This window comes from Scardinius erythrophthalmus (assembly GCF_964197995.2).
Source record: "Scardinius erythrophthalmus genome assembly, chromosome: 1".
Classification (NCBI taxonomy): domain Eukaryota; kingdom Metazoa; phylum Chordata; class Actinopteri; order Cypriniformes; family Leuciscidae; genus Scardinius; species Scardinius erythrophthalmus.
The window spans coordinates 31,857,741-31,876,064 of NC_138221.1; the positions used below are offsets into that span (position 1 = coordinate 31,857,741).

The window sequence follows — 18,324 nt, forward strand, 5'->3', positions numbered from 1 at the left end:
GAGGGACTGTGTCTGTTCAGGTGTTATAAAAGTGGAAATAAACCAGGAATGATCTCCTTACAATCGTACTAAACGTTCATATGGACACAATTTATTAAGACTCTCTTGAGAACACAGTGAATGTTGAGTTGAAGGTAAGTCATGGAAGAATCAGAAACACATTTACCTGAAGTCTGACATGAGTGTGATTTGAGGAGCATGTTTGAGTTCAACAGGTTTAATGTAATAGTTAATCTTGTAAATAAATTCAAGGTTTTTGAATCAAAATTATAGATATATTTGCATTTTTGAAAATGAAATCCTGATTCAACAACTTTCAACATGTGTTTATATGTATTTATAAGTTCTACATGTAGATACTTATTGTGTATTTATATCCTGCTTTGTCTTGATCCTGTTTAACCGGTTTTCCACAAACAGAAAGTGATTGTACATGTCTATCTTGCTTTTGGACAGAAGGTTTAGTGTAAGTATTAGTCTAAGGCAAAAAGCACGTATGCTGACACACTTTTCTGTAATGTTTTCTCTTTTTTCATATTTTCTTTTTTAGCATCTGTGTCTCAGAGATGAAGTTCATTTGTTTGACTCTCCTGCTTGTTAGTGGAATTACAGATTCAAGATCAGGTAATTTATTCATCATTGTGAATAATACTTTATATTTATAGCACAGTACTGTTCGTCTGGAACAACATCAGGGTAAAAACCTTTAGGATGTGTAGTTCAGATCTGCTCTTTCTCTTGTAACAGAGCAGTATGAAGTAGTGGGACCTCCAGATCCTGTATTTGCTGTAGCTGGTGAAGATGTGACTCTGCCCTGTTCAGTCAAACCCAGCATCAGTGTTGTGGACATGAGAGTGGAGTGGTTTAGACCTGATCTGAGAGACTCAGTGCATCTCTATGATGATCATGAAGACAGAAACACAGATCAGATTCAGTCCTACAGAGGAAGAACAAAACTGATCCATCAAGAACTACAGAGAGGAAACGCATCACTCAAACTCTCAACAGTCCGAGTCTCTGATGAAGGACATTATAAGTGTTTTATTCAGTCTAAATCCTGGTATGATGACGCCACTGTTGATGTCAGAGTTGAAGGTGAGGAAACCAGTGATAACTAGCATGCTCTTTTCACAGAACAAACTAACTCAAAAAAGCCAGAATAACAACAGACTGTTCTTGTTGATTTGCAGCTGTAGGAAGTCCTCCAGTGATCACTGTAGATGGGTTTGATCGTTCAGGAGGGCTTCATCTACAGTGTGAATCTGAAGGTTGGTATCCTGAACCTGATCTTGAGTGGCTGGACAGTGAAGGAGTCAGTTTGAGTTCAGAAACTACAGAGACACACAGAAACTCAGACAGATTCAGTGTCAAACACACCATCATTGTTTATCACAGTGGCAAGATTCACTGCAGAGTCAAACTGAGACATCACATGCTGGAGACACTGATTAACACAAGTAAGTACTGATACATCTGTTAATGTACTTGTCTGTGTTCACATGATATTTTTAATTCAGCATAGTCTGCACTGTTAACCCTTGCTGTAAAAAAAGGCCAAATTCTGACAATATCATTTTCCATTAAAACAGTAATATACCGTAAAAAACAAAAATAGATTACAGGAATATACTGTGAATTAACAGCGCTCAAAATCAACACTCAGAGGCTCTTTTCACAATCACACCCTATACACTCTCAGAAAATAAAGTACATAATTGTACCTTTAGGGGTACAATGGCTTGTCACTGGGGCTGTACCCTCAAGGGTACAATATTGTACCTTAACCTTTAAAGGAAACTGTACATATATGTAACTTTTAATGCTTTTTGATCCTCAAAAAGTTACATATGATCAAGGAGATACATACCTTGAGGTCCAACAGCAAACACTCCAGTGTTAATTGAACTCTCCTGGGAGTTTATATGACTCCAGACTCAAGAGTGTTAAAGTTAATGAGATAATTAAGTGATTCATTGAGTGATGATTGAGCATTATTGAAGACACCTGATGTTAACAAGCAGAATCACTGAAGAAGAAAATATATTTTTTTAAGCCACCGTTATGGAGATCAGTGTTTGCTTTAGTTGGGCTCTTGGCCCTTAAATCATTAACTTTAGATTTTGTTTGGCTGTTGTGTCTGAGTTATAACTGCCAGATGAACAAAGAGAAAAGTTGATCAGGTGGTGCTGGTTATGTTTTGACATCATCATAATTTGACCTGAATCACTGAACTCATTTAAAGTCTAATCTCAGACTTAAATGTTTATTGTGGATTACGACATCACTGTGATTCTACAGCAAAAGATATTCAGCATATTCAATATAATCTAAATATTCGTATAAGTTGTTCTGATCAAAAGACTTTGAAAAGTCCTCTATGTAGACACACTGACATCAATAATCAGCCTGTGAATCTCAACAATGGTGACAATAATAAAGCATGTTGCAGTGGCTGCCACCAATCAAAACTCATTCATGGCTCCCATCATGCATTGCGGTATGAATAAATTATGATCTGAATTGTCTATGTTATTTCCTTTCCCTAATTGAATATTCTTTTTGTCACCATTGTTGAGATTCATATACTGAATCTTGATGTATGTGTGTGCCTAAAAGAAAGATTTGTTTTATCAGAACAACTTTTAAGAAATCCTTTAGATTATTTCAAAACTTCTGGATCTTATGCTATAGTATCACAGTGATGCTGTGATCAACAATAAACATTTAAGTCACAGATTAGACTTTAAATGAGTTCAGTGATTCAGACAATTTATGATTATGTCAAAACATAACCAACACCACCTGATCAACTTTTCTCTTTGTTCATCTGACAGTTATAACTCAGATACAACAACCAAGCAAAATCTAATGTTAACAGTTTAAGGGTCAAGAGCCCAACTCAAGCAAACACTGATCACTATAACGGTGTCTTAAAAAATTATATTTTCTCCTTCAGTGAGTCTGCTTGTTAACATCAGGTGTCTTCAATAATGGTCAATCATCACTCAGTTAATCACTTAATTAGATCATTAACTTTAACAATCTTGATTGTTATTTAACATTCATATTTTAACACTTTAACACTCTTGAGTCTGGAGCCAAATAAACTCCCAGAGAGTTCATTTAACACTGGAGTTTTTGCTGTGTTTAATATTTATCAGTATTTAATATCAGTAAATTGACTTACAAAATTTTTATTTCCTTTATTTCAAGGCTACTCAAATATAGTGATAAGTTAAAATATACCTTAAATGATTAAGGTATCATTAAAACCTTAAAAAAAAAAAAAAAAAAAAAATTACTTAGCAGAGGCTGTCTTTTGATATTGTACCGTAACCTTTAAAAGAAACGGTATATATTTGTACCTTTTAATGCTTGGGGACATAAAAAGGTGACCCTCAAAAAGGTACATATATGTACCTTGGGGGACAGAAATGGACTCCTGCTGTACCCCTATTTCTGACAGTGTACCCTCAATCACTGTTCCCTACTTTAGTTCACTAATATAGTCCACTTGAATGAAAAGAAGTTAGTGAATTGAGAAACTGATGAACACCTGATAAGCAGAATCACTAAAGGACAGAGAAACAAGAAGAGAAAAAAGAGAAAACAAGAACTGACTTCCAGCCACCGAGTGTGAAACCAGTTTACAAACCAGTTTAACATTATTTCATTATTTCATACTCATTCATTATGAGCATTGAGAATAGCTGGATGGCTGAAACGTCTGCTCTTGCTCTATTAAAATAATTGATTCTTTTTGTTAAAGACTTTGTCTAGTTTTTCAGAGTGCGAACCATCTACAGTCTCTTCTACATTATTTCATACATGTACAAAAGTTCTTGCTGAGAATTAAAGGTGAACTAAGTAACTTTTTTTACCTTAACTGAACAGCTTCGGAGTCATTGGAATGGTTATATTACTTATTTCGGGTTGAATGGTGGTCGTTTCGCACCCCCCTGGTGCCCGTGAAAATACGCTCTTGCAACTTTGAGCCGGCGGGCCGCCGGCCGCCGCGTCAGGAAGTCTCGCGTGATATCAGGTCTCGCGATGTAAACAATTGCTTTACGGCCAAAAGGAATCTGCTAACATGCTGTCATTATTGCGCTCCCTCACGCTGTTCGAACCCGAATGAAGAAGACGTTTTAAAGAATGTCCCATCTGCTTTGATGTCGTTGATCTATAGCCTCTGGTGTCTGAGAATCACCAACGAGTTTTTACAACAGTGTTGTCAAATATCTATTCCGAAGCTGTGGGGGGAGCTCTAGAGAGAAACCTGCGAGCAAAAAGCGAGAATACAGCGAAGAAATCCCGAAACTACGTAGCCCTGCTTTAACAGATATTTAGTTGTTGATATTTTAATGAAAATAATTAAGTTTGTTGTCACCATGATGGAGATCAGTATTTGTTTTAGTCTCTTGACCCTTGACTTTATAACATTAGTTTTTCTCTGCTTAAACTGTGTGTTTATAAAACACATTTGTTATGGCAAGAAAAAGCCAAGAGAAAGATGATCAGGTGTTTTGGACTGTTGAGGTGATGCCATATTCATCCCGGACTGATGTCTGATTCTCTGATCATAGCCTGTGTATGAGCTTTGAATTTATGGGTATTTAATATTTATCGTACATCTGTTAATCTACAACATGAAATACAGCAATATTTCTGTAACCAGTTATTCTGAAAGATATTGAAATCTTATAGTGCATTAAAACATTTTGAATTCCTGCTTAACTCAGACACACACAGGCATCAACAATCATCATATGAATCTCAACAATGGTGACAATCAAAAGTTTCATGTCACAATACATGCTGAGTTCCAGGATAGAATAAAACTCCCAGCATGCACTGCTGCATGAATAAAAAAAAAATAAAGAAATATTGCCACCATTGTTGAGATTCACATGCTAATTTGTGATATCTCTGTGTTGCTCATCTACAAGACAGCCCAGGTGAAAAAAAAGTGTACTAAAATACATTTTATTTAAGTGCACTTAGTACACTTCCATAATACACTTTCATAACGTACTTAAAGTGCTCTATTTTCGACACACTTATTTTGCACTTAATATACTAAAAGCTCATCTTTAGTACTGCTTAATATAAACTTAAAATCATCTTAGTGTACTCAATTGTGCTTTTTTGAGACACACTGAAGATGAATTTAAGTGTATTTTTAATATACCATTTCATATTTTTAAAAAATGTATTTTGTTACCACTTTAAGTATTATTGAAATCATCTTTAAATACAATAATAAACTATTTAAATTATAATAATAATAATATTAAATTATATACAAATTATACTTAGAATGTATTCCTAGATTAAAAAAGTGCACTAAAATACATTTTATTACACTTCCATAATACACTTCCATAATGTACTTAAAGTGCTCTATTTTCGACACACTTATTTTGCACTTAATATACTAAAAGCTTACCTTTAGTACTGCTTAATATAAACTTAAGATCATCTTAGTGTACTCAATTGTGCTTTTTTGAGACACACTGAAGATAAACTGAAGTGTATTTTTAATATACTATTTCATATTTTCAACAAATGTATTTCGTTACCAGTTTTAGTATAATTGAAACCATCTTTAAATACAATAATAAACTATTTAAATTATAATAATAATAATTTGTAATTATATACAAATTATACTTATAATGTATTCCTAGATTAAAAAAAGTGCACTAAAATACATCTTATTACACTTCCATAATACACTTCCATAATGTACTTAAAGTGCTCTATTTTCGACATACTTATTTTGCACTTAATATACTAAAAGCTTACCTTTAGTACTGCTTAATATAAACTTAAGATCATCTTAGTGTACTCAACTGTGCTATTTTGAGACACACTGAAGATGAACTAAAATACGCTTTTAACATACTATTTAGGCTTTAATTTATTTTATTTTGTTACCCCTTTTAGTACAATTGAACCCATCTTTATTGCATTTTAAATACACTTAAATTATTTAAAATTTAAGAATATATAATATATACAAATCATATTTATGTATTGCTCACATTTTTTTATATAGTAAATCATTTCAAATATGTTTTAATACTGTGAACAGTACCTTTATAAAACAATTAAATATGTTAATGGTGTATTAAAACACACATAAAAAAAATTGTATAAAACACACACTTTGAAAGCTAGTAAACTTCAATGTATTACCCAGTGTACATCAGTACAGCAGCATATGTAAACTGTAAAAAAAATACATTAACAAAATACAGTGATCTGCAGAGGTATTATAAACAACAACAAAAAAAATAACTTCAATAAACCTAACTAGTCAATAAAGTGCAATCATTAATAGCTGCAAACAGTTACAGTACTGTTACTAATTGGTCTTTGAGTTTGCCTTATTGTTGCATTTCCTTCGAATCAGTGCTTGCACCTCAGACGTGTTGGAAATTGTTTGATCACAGTGTCTGTGAAAGGGGAAAAAGAGGAGTTTATTTTTATATTAAAGCAAAATTAACCTCTGTTAAAAAAGTAACTCTTCCCTTTCAAAAGGGAACTTGCACTGCTTCGATGATGCTATTGGGGAACAATGTTCTCTAGGCGCCTCTTTAATTCTTCGGAGTCGCACTAGTCGTGTCATAGGCTGTCACCAGTCAAATTCTATTGCCGAGATTGTACAGCTTTTCAAACACCGGTTTACATGGAGGGTGTTCCCCATATCGTCATCAATGCAGTGTCTCATTCCCTGTTCTCAGGGAACAGAGGTCGTAACCTAGACGCTTTTTATTACAACACAGTATGACGTTTTGACATTTCCCTCTAGTGTAGCTTTGTTTTTTTGGGTTGTGCGTGATGTGCTAAAAAAAATCATTATTGTAACTCATTGCTGCAGTTTAATGTAACACTTTTGATACAGGATTAAACTCTGAAGGAGGTTAGTGATTGAACAGACTATATGATGATTTTGGCATCATAATCAATATAACTGCAATCATTCACTAACCATGTGTGTATGCACAAGTGTGACCTGCAAAAACACAGTTCAAGCAGCAAGAGAGAAACTAATGTTAAAAAGTCAACAGTGTTGCCAGTATTTTACTGTAAAAAAACCTAGTAAGGTCTTACAGTGTGCAATTAGCATTAGGTTTATAATAGAGTTTTGTATAAACATTATTGATACAAATGTGTTTGTGCCATTCAGAACTGAACATTATATAAACACCTGTAAAAATATGTTTGATTTACACAATGTGCTTATTTACTGATTTGTTTTGCAGATAATAGATTTATTTCTTGGAGGACGTCAGTCATCCTGAGTTCAGTTTTTGTTGTGCTCGTTGTGATTGCTGGAATACTGATAGCTGCGTTCGCTCATAAAAAAAGAGGTAAAGTTCTTGTTTTCTTGTTATTTTATGTTTTATGTAAATAAATAAGGCAGTCTGGGGATTTTTTTTTATTTTAACTCATTTCTATTTCTGAACATCTGCATCACTTAGAGACAGACATCAACAATGAATCAAGAGAACACAAGATGATTATATGAATTCATAACAATCAGCATTCACTGATCACATTTTCTCTCTTTTCTGCCTTAAGTCCCTTATAAACACAGTCAAAGCAGCCAGAGAAAAACATGATGTTAAAAAGTCAAGGGTCACGAGCTGAACTGAACATTTTCAATTAAAAGTCAATATTTAAACCTCAGCTTTTTCTCAAGAGCTTCTGACGTAAAACAGAAATAGTCAAACTGGTTAGTAATAAATGTAATGATGTGTAAAGGCTGGAAGTCAGTTGTAGTTCTTGTGTTTCTGCTCATCTCTTCTCTTTTCTGTTTTGTTGTTTCTCTTTCCTTCAGTGATTCTGCTTGTTAACAGCACTTAATTATCTCATTTACTCATTAATGTTCTGTTGGGATTTAAAGGGTTTCTGTTGTCTGAGTTTTGTGGGTCATTGTGTTTAAGAGTAGAGCCTGTGCTTCAGTCCAGCAGAAGATCATGAAACACTGATGTTATTTTGCCTGTTGCTTTATTTAAACCAATAACTGTGTAGTTGCTGACGCAGTGATACGCTGTTCGCTAATTATATTAGTTCATGCATGTGTGCTGTTGTTAGCAAGCAGTTATCTGAAGAGATTATAAATTGATTTTTCTTGTTGTAATGTTTTTGTTTAATTTGGTTCACTTTACTATAAGAGTTTTTTTGTGGATTTACATTTTTTTTAATTCACGGCATTAATATGCTCACAAAACTAGCACACTATAAATATTAGTTTAAAAACTTAAATGGCAATTGGCCATCTTAAGGCAGTCAATTTCTAATTTGAGGTCACCATAGTGATTATTGTTTGCTGTAGTTGAGCACTTGACCCTTGACTTTTTTTCTAATGAATTCTGTTTCACCATGCAATTGCAGTAGCGTTGTATTGAGAACACATTGACAAAGTACAGTAGATCAGCTGGAGTTGTCTGCTTTTATGACATTCAAATGCTTATTATACAGTATTTAAATCACTGTTTCAAAGCAAATGCAGTAGTAGTGAGGTCGATACACTACTGTACTGTAAAAATGCTTTTTTGTTTTAGCTAAACTAGTTCAGCTGTGATAGAACGATAAATAATGCATTTACACTCGATTATCTGAAACAACATCTTTTGTGCAACAAATTTAAACTGGGCATTTAAACACACTTAGACATCAACACTCTTCATACAAACCTCAACAATGATGACAATCAACAGGATATTCAGATGAACAGGTCATCTCCAAACATCACAAAACAAGCTGCTAAAATTCATGTCACAGTGCATGCTGGCATCCATGGATGAGTTTTGATGGGTGCACCCAGAATGCACTGCAGCATGAAGCTTTTTGTTGATTGATCACCATTGTTGAGATTCAAATGTTTTTTTGTTAGCTGTGTGATTCTCAATGATAGTTTTCACTTAGAAAGTTCACTTGTGGAAAGTCAATCTGGTTAGTATTAAGTGAAGCTGGCAATGCTGTTTGTGGAGTTGTTTAATCAGATCCTCTGCTGAAATCTTCACAGATTTATTAATTGATTTGGTTTGATTTACATTTACATTTATCATTTAGCAGACACTTTTATCCAAAGCGACTTACAAATTAAGACTAGATTAAGCGAGTCATCATGAAGAAGCAAAAACAACGCAAGAAGTGCTCAAAATACGAAGTTCAGGCATTATTCAGAGTAGCATAAGCCCGATAAGTGAGGTTTTAGAGTGAAAGGGGGAGGATTTTTTTTTTTATTTATTTTTTTTATGCGGTTAAGTGCTCACGGAAGAGATGCGTTTTCAACTGTCTTTTGAAGGTTGTCAGGGATTCTGCATTCCGGATGAGAGAGAGCGTTCCACCAGCATGGAGTTTATATTTGAATATAATATAATATATTAAAATAATCATGTACAATTTATATAAAAAACAACTGAAATAAAATAATTATTTGTTTGGTTGGACTAAGAAAATAAGCCAAATAAGGTGAAATGAACATGAACTTTGGTATAGAAAACTAGTTGAAAATACTATAAATACAGCTTAACTGAGTCCATGTAAAAAGAAGTTAAGTAAAGTGTTGACAGTGCAGTGCATGTAAGAAGATATTGGCTCACTCATGTTCATTGATGATGTGAAGAACTGTGGAAAATGTCTTTGTCTCAAACACTATGGAAGGAAATGTATGTATATAAGCTATATATTTCATGCTGTTTTCTCTTCTTTACATATTTATCCTGAATTTTCTTCAGCACACAAACAACTACAGAATGAGCACAGGAAAATACAACATCTATTAAATAATTTAATTCAGTATTAATGCCAAGTCGTTTTTTTTTTTATCCATAGAATATTTAATTAACATATGCATTCACATACTTGCATATCTCCTGTAATTTGTAGCTATTTTTCCTCAATCAGAAATTATATGTTATTAATGCTTATGTTGTCTGAATTCTAAAGTCTCTTGTCTTTATCCTGAATTTTCTTCAGCACACAATCAACAGGAAGAGAAGAGCCGAATACAACATGGTGAATCTGTCTTTATTAAGTTATTAATTAATTGCTCATTTAAAGTCTGTTTACAGCCATAAAATATCTACTTAACAGACTGTGTGTATTCATTTAGTTTTGTGTATATCGTGGGTCCTATAAATGGTTATCAGTTGTTTATGTACAGTATATTTATTCAGTCACTGATGTACTTGTGTGATGTTAACACTATAAACACAACTAATGATTGTAACGTGTTTGTAATTTCAATCTTTATTTATAGTGCTTTTTACAATACAGATTGTTTCACAGCAGCTTTACAGAGATAACAGGAAAATAATGCAGCAAATTTGATTCTGCAGTACAGTAGATCTATAATGTTATTTTCTCTTCTATTTCTGAATTTTCTTTAGAACATGATCAGCTTTTACGAAGTCAGAAGATTATCTGTTTATATGCTTTTTATTAAAATATTAATTACTTTTGAATTATTTTGCAAAACAATGAATTAATACACTGTGCATTCATATATGTCTATACTATTCATTATATTTTATTATAGGATATAGAGTATAAACTGTGTTAAGTCTTCTAGGATTTTGTTGCTCTTCAAGCAGTGATTAAAATGATTGATCTCATTATTGATCTAAAGATGAATTCTGTTATGAACACTTTATAACTTCATACTTTCTGTTTCATATAGCTGTCTCACGTTTAAGAACACACACAGGTGAGTAAAATCTATTCATAAGCATTTATTTTAAATTCATCATCATGTCAAACATTTATTCATTTATTATTATTATTGTTAATGTTTTTGGTATAATGCACTGCATAAATGCTATCAAATGATTCATGATCAAGGGTGAAATCCCTACTATTCTTGCATAAGAGTTTTGGGAAACAAGTTATTTTACAGCGTCCTTGTTACATATGTTACATGTACTTACCATAATAAGAGTAAATTATCCATTATTACATGCAACTAACCCTCAACCAAATCCTAATCCTACCATAACTCTATTAGTACATGTAGTACTAATATTAATAAGTAATATAATATAAATAAGTAATATTACTTAATTATAGAATTACACTGTAACAATGACACCTTAAAATAGTGTAACCGAATTTTGGATTGAACGTAAGAGACAAGGAGGCAGGGCTCATTTCACTCAGGCAACCAATCAGTCTCTCAGGATCATCAAGCAGTCAAGCCCTAGCAACCATTCAGAGCACCCTAGTAACAAGTTCCATAGACTTCCAATCAAAAAGATTAAATGAGATATCTTGTGAAGTGTCATAGAAACATCAGGGTGGGCTCGTTTGACTCTGTGCAGCAAACAGCCAATCACGAATCACCTTGAACACTTCCTACCCCCGTCCTAGCAACCATGGTCAAGAATCCTAGCAACCCAAACCCAAAGAGCAATATCTTCAAATCTGAATATCATAAAGTGATAGTGCTTGGTTTACATAATTCATTCTGACAAACATGCTTGCCTTAGGAGTTTCATCATCACTGGCAGCTGCCAAGCCACTCCCTAGCAACCAACCAGAGTACCCTAGAAACCATATAACACGGGTGTCCAGTCCTGCAGAGTTCAGCACCAACCCCAATTAAACACACCTGAACCAGATAATCAAGGTCTTACAAGACATACTACACACTTCCAGGCAGGCGTGTGGAGAAAAGTTAAAGCTAAACAGAATCTGCTGGACTGAGTTTGGACACCCCTGGTTTAACAAGACCTGTATCTCTGCATCAGGATGTCCTATAGAGATGAGCACAAGCTCTTTGACTCATGCTAGCAAGCAGAACTTATAACACATGCTGCACATGCTAACAGTGAGTAGCTACATGCTAATAATGACATGCTAAAAATACTAATTATTAAAACATGATACAAACAAGTCAAAATGTGCTAGCATCAAGTTAACAAAATGCTAAATCATGTTAGCATCAGCTAGCTATGTGTTAAAACATGCTAAAAACTACACTGTAAAAATGAATACGCTATATCTAATCAATAAAATTGTGGCAACAGATTACAAGCAATATTATTAATTAAATTGAACAAATTAGAATTGAGTAATAATCAAATTAATTCCTTAAAAGTTAACCATTTAAAATGAGTAAAATTTGTATTAAATTTTTGTATTGCCAACATTGAAGACACTTGATGTTAACAAGCAGAATCACTGAAGGAGAAAACTGTAAATACAAGTCACCATTATGGTGATCAGTGTTTGTTTTAGTTGGGCTCTTGACCCTTAATCATTTACTTTAGATTTTGTTTGGCTGCTGTACCTGAGTTATATCAGTCAGATGAACGGGAAAAAGTTTCTCAAAGAGAAAAGGTGATCTGATGGTGTTTGTTATGTTTTAACATAATCATTATTTCACAATCATTTGACCTGAATCTCTGAACTCATATAGATCCCAATTTACTTGGGAACCTAATTTACCGATTTAGGTTTACTTTATTAATTTGATTAATTATTACTCAATTCTAATTTGTTAAATTTAATTAATAATATTGCTTGTAATCTGTTGCCACAATTGTATGGATTAGATATAGCATATTCATTTTTACAATGTATAAGAAACTATAGCAACTGCCTAGCAACACCCTAATAACCACAGAGAACACCATAACAACCACCAAAGCTACCATGATTTCTAATTATAAAATTTAATTATTTATTTTATCATTTGCTCAACTGTAAAGCAGAATTTTCAATATTTTCAACAGTGAATGTGATTCTGGATGCTGATACGGCTCATCCACGTCTCATCGTGTCTCATGATGGGAAACAAGTGAAATATGGGAACAAACTGATAGGAGAGGATGGGGGAAAAGACAGGTTTGATTGTTATCTTGGTGTTCTCGGGAAGGACGGATTCTCCTCAGGGTGTTTTTACTTTGAGGTGAAGGTGAAGGATCAAACTGAGTGGGATTTAGGAGTGGCCAGAGAATCCAGTAACAGGAGCGGCAGGCTCGGTCTGAGTCCTGTGAAAGGATACTGGACTGTGAGACGGAGACATAAGAAGTATTGGGCTCTTGAGTCTCCAACTGTCCTTCTTTCTCTGAGAGTGAAGCCTCAGAGGGTCGGTGTGTTTGTGAATTATGAGGAGGGTCTCGTCTCCTTTTATGATGTGAAGTCCATGTCTCATATCTACACTTACACTCATCAGTCTTTTAATGAAAAACTCTATCCATGTGTTGGTTTGGAGTATATGTGGAAATGGACGAATGAAAACTCCACACCACTGATTATCTGTGATGATTATTAATGACTTTATTTGATTTTTCTTTATTAATTGAATTTATTTACATGATCACGTGAAATAGAAGGAAATACAATATAATGAGTGTAATAGCCACAAATATGAACTATTATTCAGAAATGTGGACACAGAAGTGTGTGTGAGGGGTTCATCTGATCACTGTTCTCCATCAGCACCTCCTCATCTCCACTAGATAGTGAATGAAAGTCATCATGAAGTGCTGATCGCACAGTTCACTGTTCCTCCCTCAGTAGTGTTTGGTGTTTGTCGATGAATGTCCAGATTGAGTAAAGCTGGAATCAAAGAACAAGATCAAATATAAGACATTTTCATGTGTGTAACGTTTTGCACACTACATCATTCCCACAATGCCATTTGTGTTATTCAGTTTTCATGACTTATATGTGGATAGCGTAAAGAGTCCAAACTTCTGATCCTAACTGATTAGATTTTGGACACAGATAAATAGATGAGTTTGTTTATTAATGTATTCTTAAGTAATCACTTGTATTCTTTATTTCCATTCTTTTATTATTATGATGGATATCGTTCACCCAAAAAGAACATTTTAATGTCTTTCCAACCCTGTTTTTATTGTTCTATCAAACAGAATATTGAGATGTTATCAGTCTGAGCCATTGTATTTACAGCTGATATTTACTGTCAAGCTCTTGAAGGACTAAATGAGTCATAATAATGTGTGTTCTGAGTTAATAATGTCTGTAGTGGACGGATATCGCGGGATTCACACTCATGTACGGTGTTGATGACGCAGTTTAAGTTCTGTTGCTTTTATATTAAAATAAACATAATGAACAAGACACTCAAAGTACTGTTATTTATTTCCCTACGAAAGAAGTGTTTATAAATCCTTTTTATTTTAATTACAGGCTTTTTTAAAAATATTTTTTATATTTAACAATCAAATAACCCATATGGAGAATATTTGGGAATATTCACACATCATTTATACACATAAAACATGATATCAGAGTTTTAAAATCAAACATTTTAAAAGAGAACAATACATCATGGCTGTTTAAACCAATGAACATTAGGCTTTGTCGTCAGCAAGTCGTTTACCATCATGCTTTAGATCAGCGCAGTTGGTGGAGAGCCACTGTTTCCGAATGCAGAATCCGACTAGTCCGCCTCGCCGTCGCCAGAGTTTGTGACATACGTCAGCATGATGTAACACTGTCAAAGTCAACCAAATACCATAAGGGTTGTATCACTGAATATTTAGGACTAGGTTCGACTCTTGGGAGGATAGAAATTAAGTTTAGGCCAAATAGTGTAGATCAGCAACAGCCAGCACATTAATTGTACATAGAACAAATGAAATAAAAAAAAACAAAATATTTTCAGGACTCGTCACAACACTCTGACAAAGGGAAAAGCAGTATTTAGTCCAGGTTGTGTACACAAAGTCTGAGAATAAAAGGAAAAATAAAAAAATAAAATAAAATGTCCAAAGTTCTCCTCGTTCCTTGGAAAATGGGTGTGTGTGTAAAGTTAATTGTGTTTAAGGCCTTTTTCTACTACTACCCAGGTAGTGTGTGTATAAAGCAACAGCTTAGCTGTAATTGCACAGAATCCCACGATGCAAACAGATGCAAACTGGTCCGGGTTGGACGTCAAGTGGAATGCAGTAGGACCTTCTCTAAATCACGGACTGGCTCGCCTTGGCTCACGGCTCATTTCACAGATCTTTTCACAGGATGGAATCAGGCAACAAAAAAAAAACAATCTACACAAAACACAATTTACAGTTCACAGTTAACATCTCTCAAAATTCAAATATGATTTTTCTTCTTTTCTCATTCAATAAACTCCTTATGAAATTGCAAAAGCATCACTCACGTTTATACACGTGTTAGCTCAACTAATTAACATCAGTACACGTGAGATTAACGTCAGTACACGTGAGCATACTAATTAAGCACATATAAGTCTGTTCAACGCACAGATTTATCATCTGCGACTTCAAAATACACTTTCATGTATAAATGCATTATTTGTCCTCCATATGTGTACAGGAAACATCATAAAATGAATGTATCAAGAATCAAATCTATCAGTTTCCCCAATCTCCGTTTGTAGCCTATAACGTGAATTCAAATACAAAAAAACATTTTGACTTTCAATAAACATCACATTTTAACTCAAACTGTTTTTTTTTCTATTCAGTATAACATATATGCAATTCTGAACGTTAATCAGTTAAAGCACATCAACTAAACATTTCTTTAAACACAAACTCACCAGAGTTCGCAGAAAATTCTCAATAGAATCAAATGGAATTCCTTTTGGACTCACGAACATACTTCATAAGACTTATGGAAAGTTTAAACTCTTTTTGTTCAGAAAAATACACTTTTCAGTAATTCAAAAGCAGCGCTTGATCACCTCGTGCTCATCAGCTATTCTACAGTCTTGGTGGTCGGGCTAAGATGGCGGTGGGTGCAGACGACCTTTTCTATGTGGGGAACAACTTCCCGGGATTTCCCTTCTAAATTATCTTTTTATTATGAACTGATGACAAAATAATTATTTTACATGAACTTTGTGCCGAATTTTTTGAAAAGAGATCAACTTTTACCCCGTGTTATTCGTCAGGAAGTATTTTGACTGAACCATGCTTAGTGGGCCTATCATGGCAGGGAAAGGAGAAAAGCGCACACAAAGTGAAGTACATTCTTACTCAAAGAATTCGAATGCTGATAAAAGTAAGAGTGATGGAACGAGTAGCCCCGAAAGTAAGGAAAAAAAAAAGAGTTTTCCTTGATTGATTTATATAATTTAATCAACGAGAGATCGGACAGAATTGAATCAAAGATGTCTGAAAATGCTGTGCTCGTCGAAGATCTGCGGGAGAAAGTAGACTGCATATAGGCTACAACGAAGTGGGCGGCTTTCGCATCGAAATGGACGTTCTCAAGCAGAAACATGAAGCTTATGAACAGAAAATTGCGATGTTAGAAGAGAGGTTGTCCGATGCGGAGCGTTATGGAAGGAGGTGGAATTGACGGCTTTACGGGCTATCGGAGAACAGCAAGGACGACGTCAAGGCCAGAGTCAAGGAGGTGTGTCGTGCGGTCGCTCCAGAATTCAACACGAGCACAGTTGATGTGGGTCATCGACTAGGCAAGATCAACAGTGAGAATCAGCGAGCCAGGCCCGTGATCATTCGATTCATTTCACGATCTGAGAAAGATATTCTCTGGAGGGCAGCCAAAACCAGCGAGTACTTGAAGACTAACAAGCTGCAATTCAAGGAGGATTTGACGCCCGCTGATCGAGCAGTGAGACAGCGGCTGTGGCCAGAGGTGGAGCGCGCCAGGAAAGCTGGAAAGTCTGCCTACTTTGTGGGAGCGAAGGCGTATGTGGATGGGATCCAGATTCGACCAAGAGATGGAAAAATGGAGATCGGATGATTTTTTCTCTTTTAGAGACCCAAAACAAGCAGCAGAAGAGAGAAAGGAGTGAAAACAAATTTCTCCCTTGAAGTTCGACAGCTGACAATCTTCATGAAATTTCTGTGTTCAGGTAAAGGGGAAAAAGAAGGAAGATATAACTAATTTGTTCAGACTGTTATATATGTTAACTTATATACTCAGGGAGGTGCTGAACAGTTAAACCAGTTCCATGGACAGTTCCCCCTATCTCCCTCCAACGCCTATTTTTTTTTCTCTCTTTCCCTTCTTACTCATCATCAATACATTAAATATATAGAAAGTTATTTTTTTGAATAAGTTTTGTTCATTTTGACATAGAGGGGTTGTCCGGGTATTGTTCTACTTAGTAAACCAGGACTTAGGCCTACAGTTCAAGTTTTTTCTCATGTCTTTTTCTTTAGTTTCTCTTAATGTTAGAGGCATCCGCGATATAAATAAAAGAAAGGCTGTTTTTTTATTTTTGAAATACAAAAGGGCTGATTTTTATTTATTACAAGAAATGCATAGTTCAAAGGCTGATAACAATTTTTGGAAGAGTCAGCGGGGTCAGGACATTTGGTTGAGTCATGGTACAAATAGATCAGCAGGGGTCGCTATTCTCAGAGGGAATTTCAGGGGCAAAATTCTTCATCATGAGAGTAATAATGGAAGGTGGTTAATAATCATACTAGAGGACTCTCATAAGCAATATATTATTGCTAATATTTATGGTACTGTAATGTGTTTCGCATTTTGGGGATGTTGTCTTGATAACTGATTAATGAGACTGATTGGGAAATGAGAAACACCGGGGCGGGAGCTGTGTATTGGGAGACTGGGAGTGGAAGAAGGTTTATATGGAGCGAAAAATATAGTGCAAGGGGGCTCGGTTCTCGACAACAGGTTCGTCTGTGGACAACAAGACGGCGGTACTCACCTTTTGTTTGGGAGGGGGGTGTCGTTCGCGGTCGGTTAGGGCCGCCGGCGATGAAGATAGACAGAGAGCGGGTGTGGGGAAAGATTACATAGATGGGAGGTTAGGAGTGCCGTCGTCGCTACTGTGCTGATTCTGAATGCTGATACAATCGAATCACAAGAGCCCGGCTGGACTTCGCCCCTCTGAAACGGACTTACGGTGGGATTTCCCCATTTGTGAATGACTCCCCAATGTCAACGTGAGTGCTGAAGTGACGACACACCACGGCGATTCTGCTCATACTTCCCCGTTTATGAATGACTCCCCGAGGTCAACGTGAGTGTTTGATGTGACGACACACCGCGGCGATACTGCTCATATTTCCCTAAACGGAACGGTGTGTGATTCCCCCCCCCCCCAATTGGGAGGGGCAGGATGGGCGAGATAAGTGATGTTTTTTTTTTATGTTTTTATTCCTGTTGTATTTATTAAATTGATGTATTGAATAAAGTTGTGCTTTGTAGTGATAGAGGGGGGTTGTAAAGAGTGGGTTGAACTAAAGCTGAGAAGGTTTAGGGGACAGCCGTGAGTAGGGGTGGGGTGAGTTGTGCCAGTTTTTACTCAAAGTGACTTTAAAGTGAGGCCATGACAGTAATGCCTTCAACTTAAAGTGTAAGTTGCAGGTT

The 18,324-nt window shown here is 35.2% G+C and overlaps 1 protein-coding gene across 1 annotated transcript; it reads left to right on the top strand.

Annotated features, from left to right (window-relative positions):
• On the top strand, positions 1-14,084 carry LOC308692002 (butyrophilin subfamily 1 member A1-like). The gene is made up of 8 exons (XM_081367667.1): positions 1-134; positions 551-624; positions 748-1,095; positions 1,191-1,457; positions 7,269-7,376; positions 9,994-10,032; positions 10,697-10,723; positions 12,750-14,084. The coding sequence occupies exons 2-8, from the start codon at positions 567-569 to the stop codon at positions 13,289-13,291; spliced, it is 1,389 nt and encodes a 462-aa protein (XP_081223793.1). The 5' UTR covers positions 1-134; positions 551-566; the 3' UTR covers positions 13,292-14,084.
• The last annotated feature ends 4,240 nt before the right edge of the window (positions 14,085-18,324 follow it).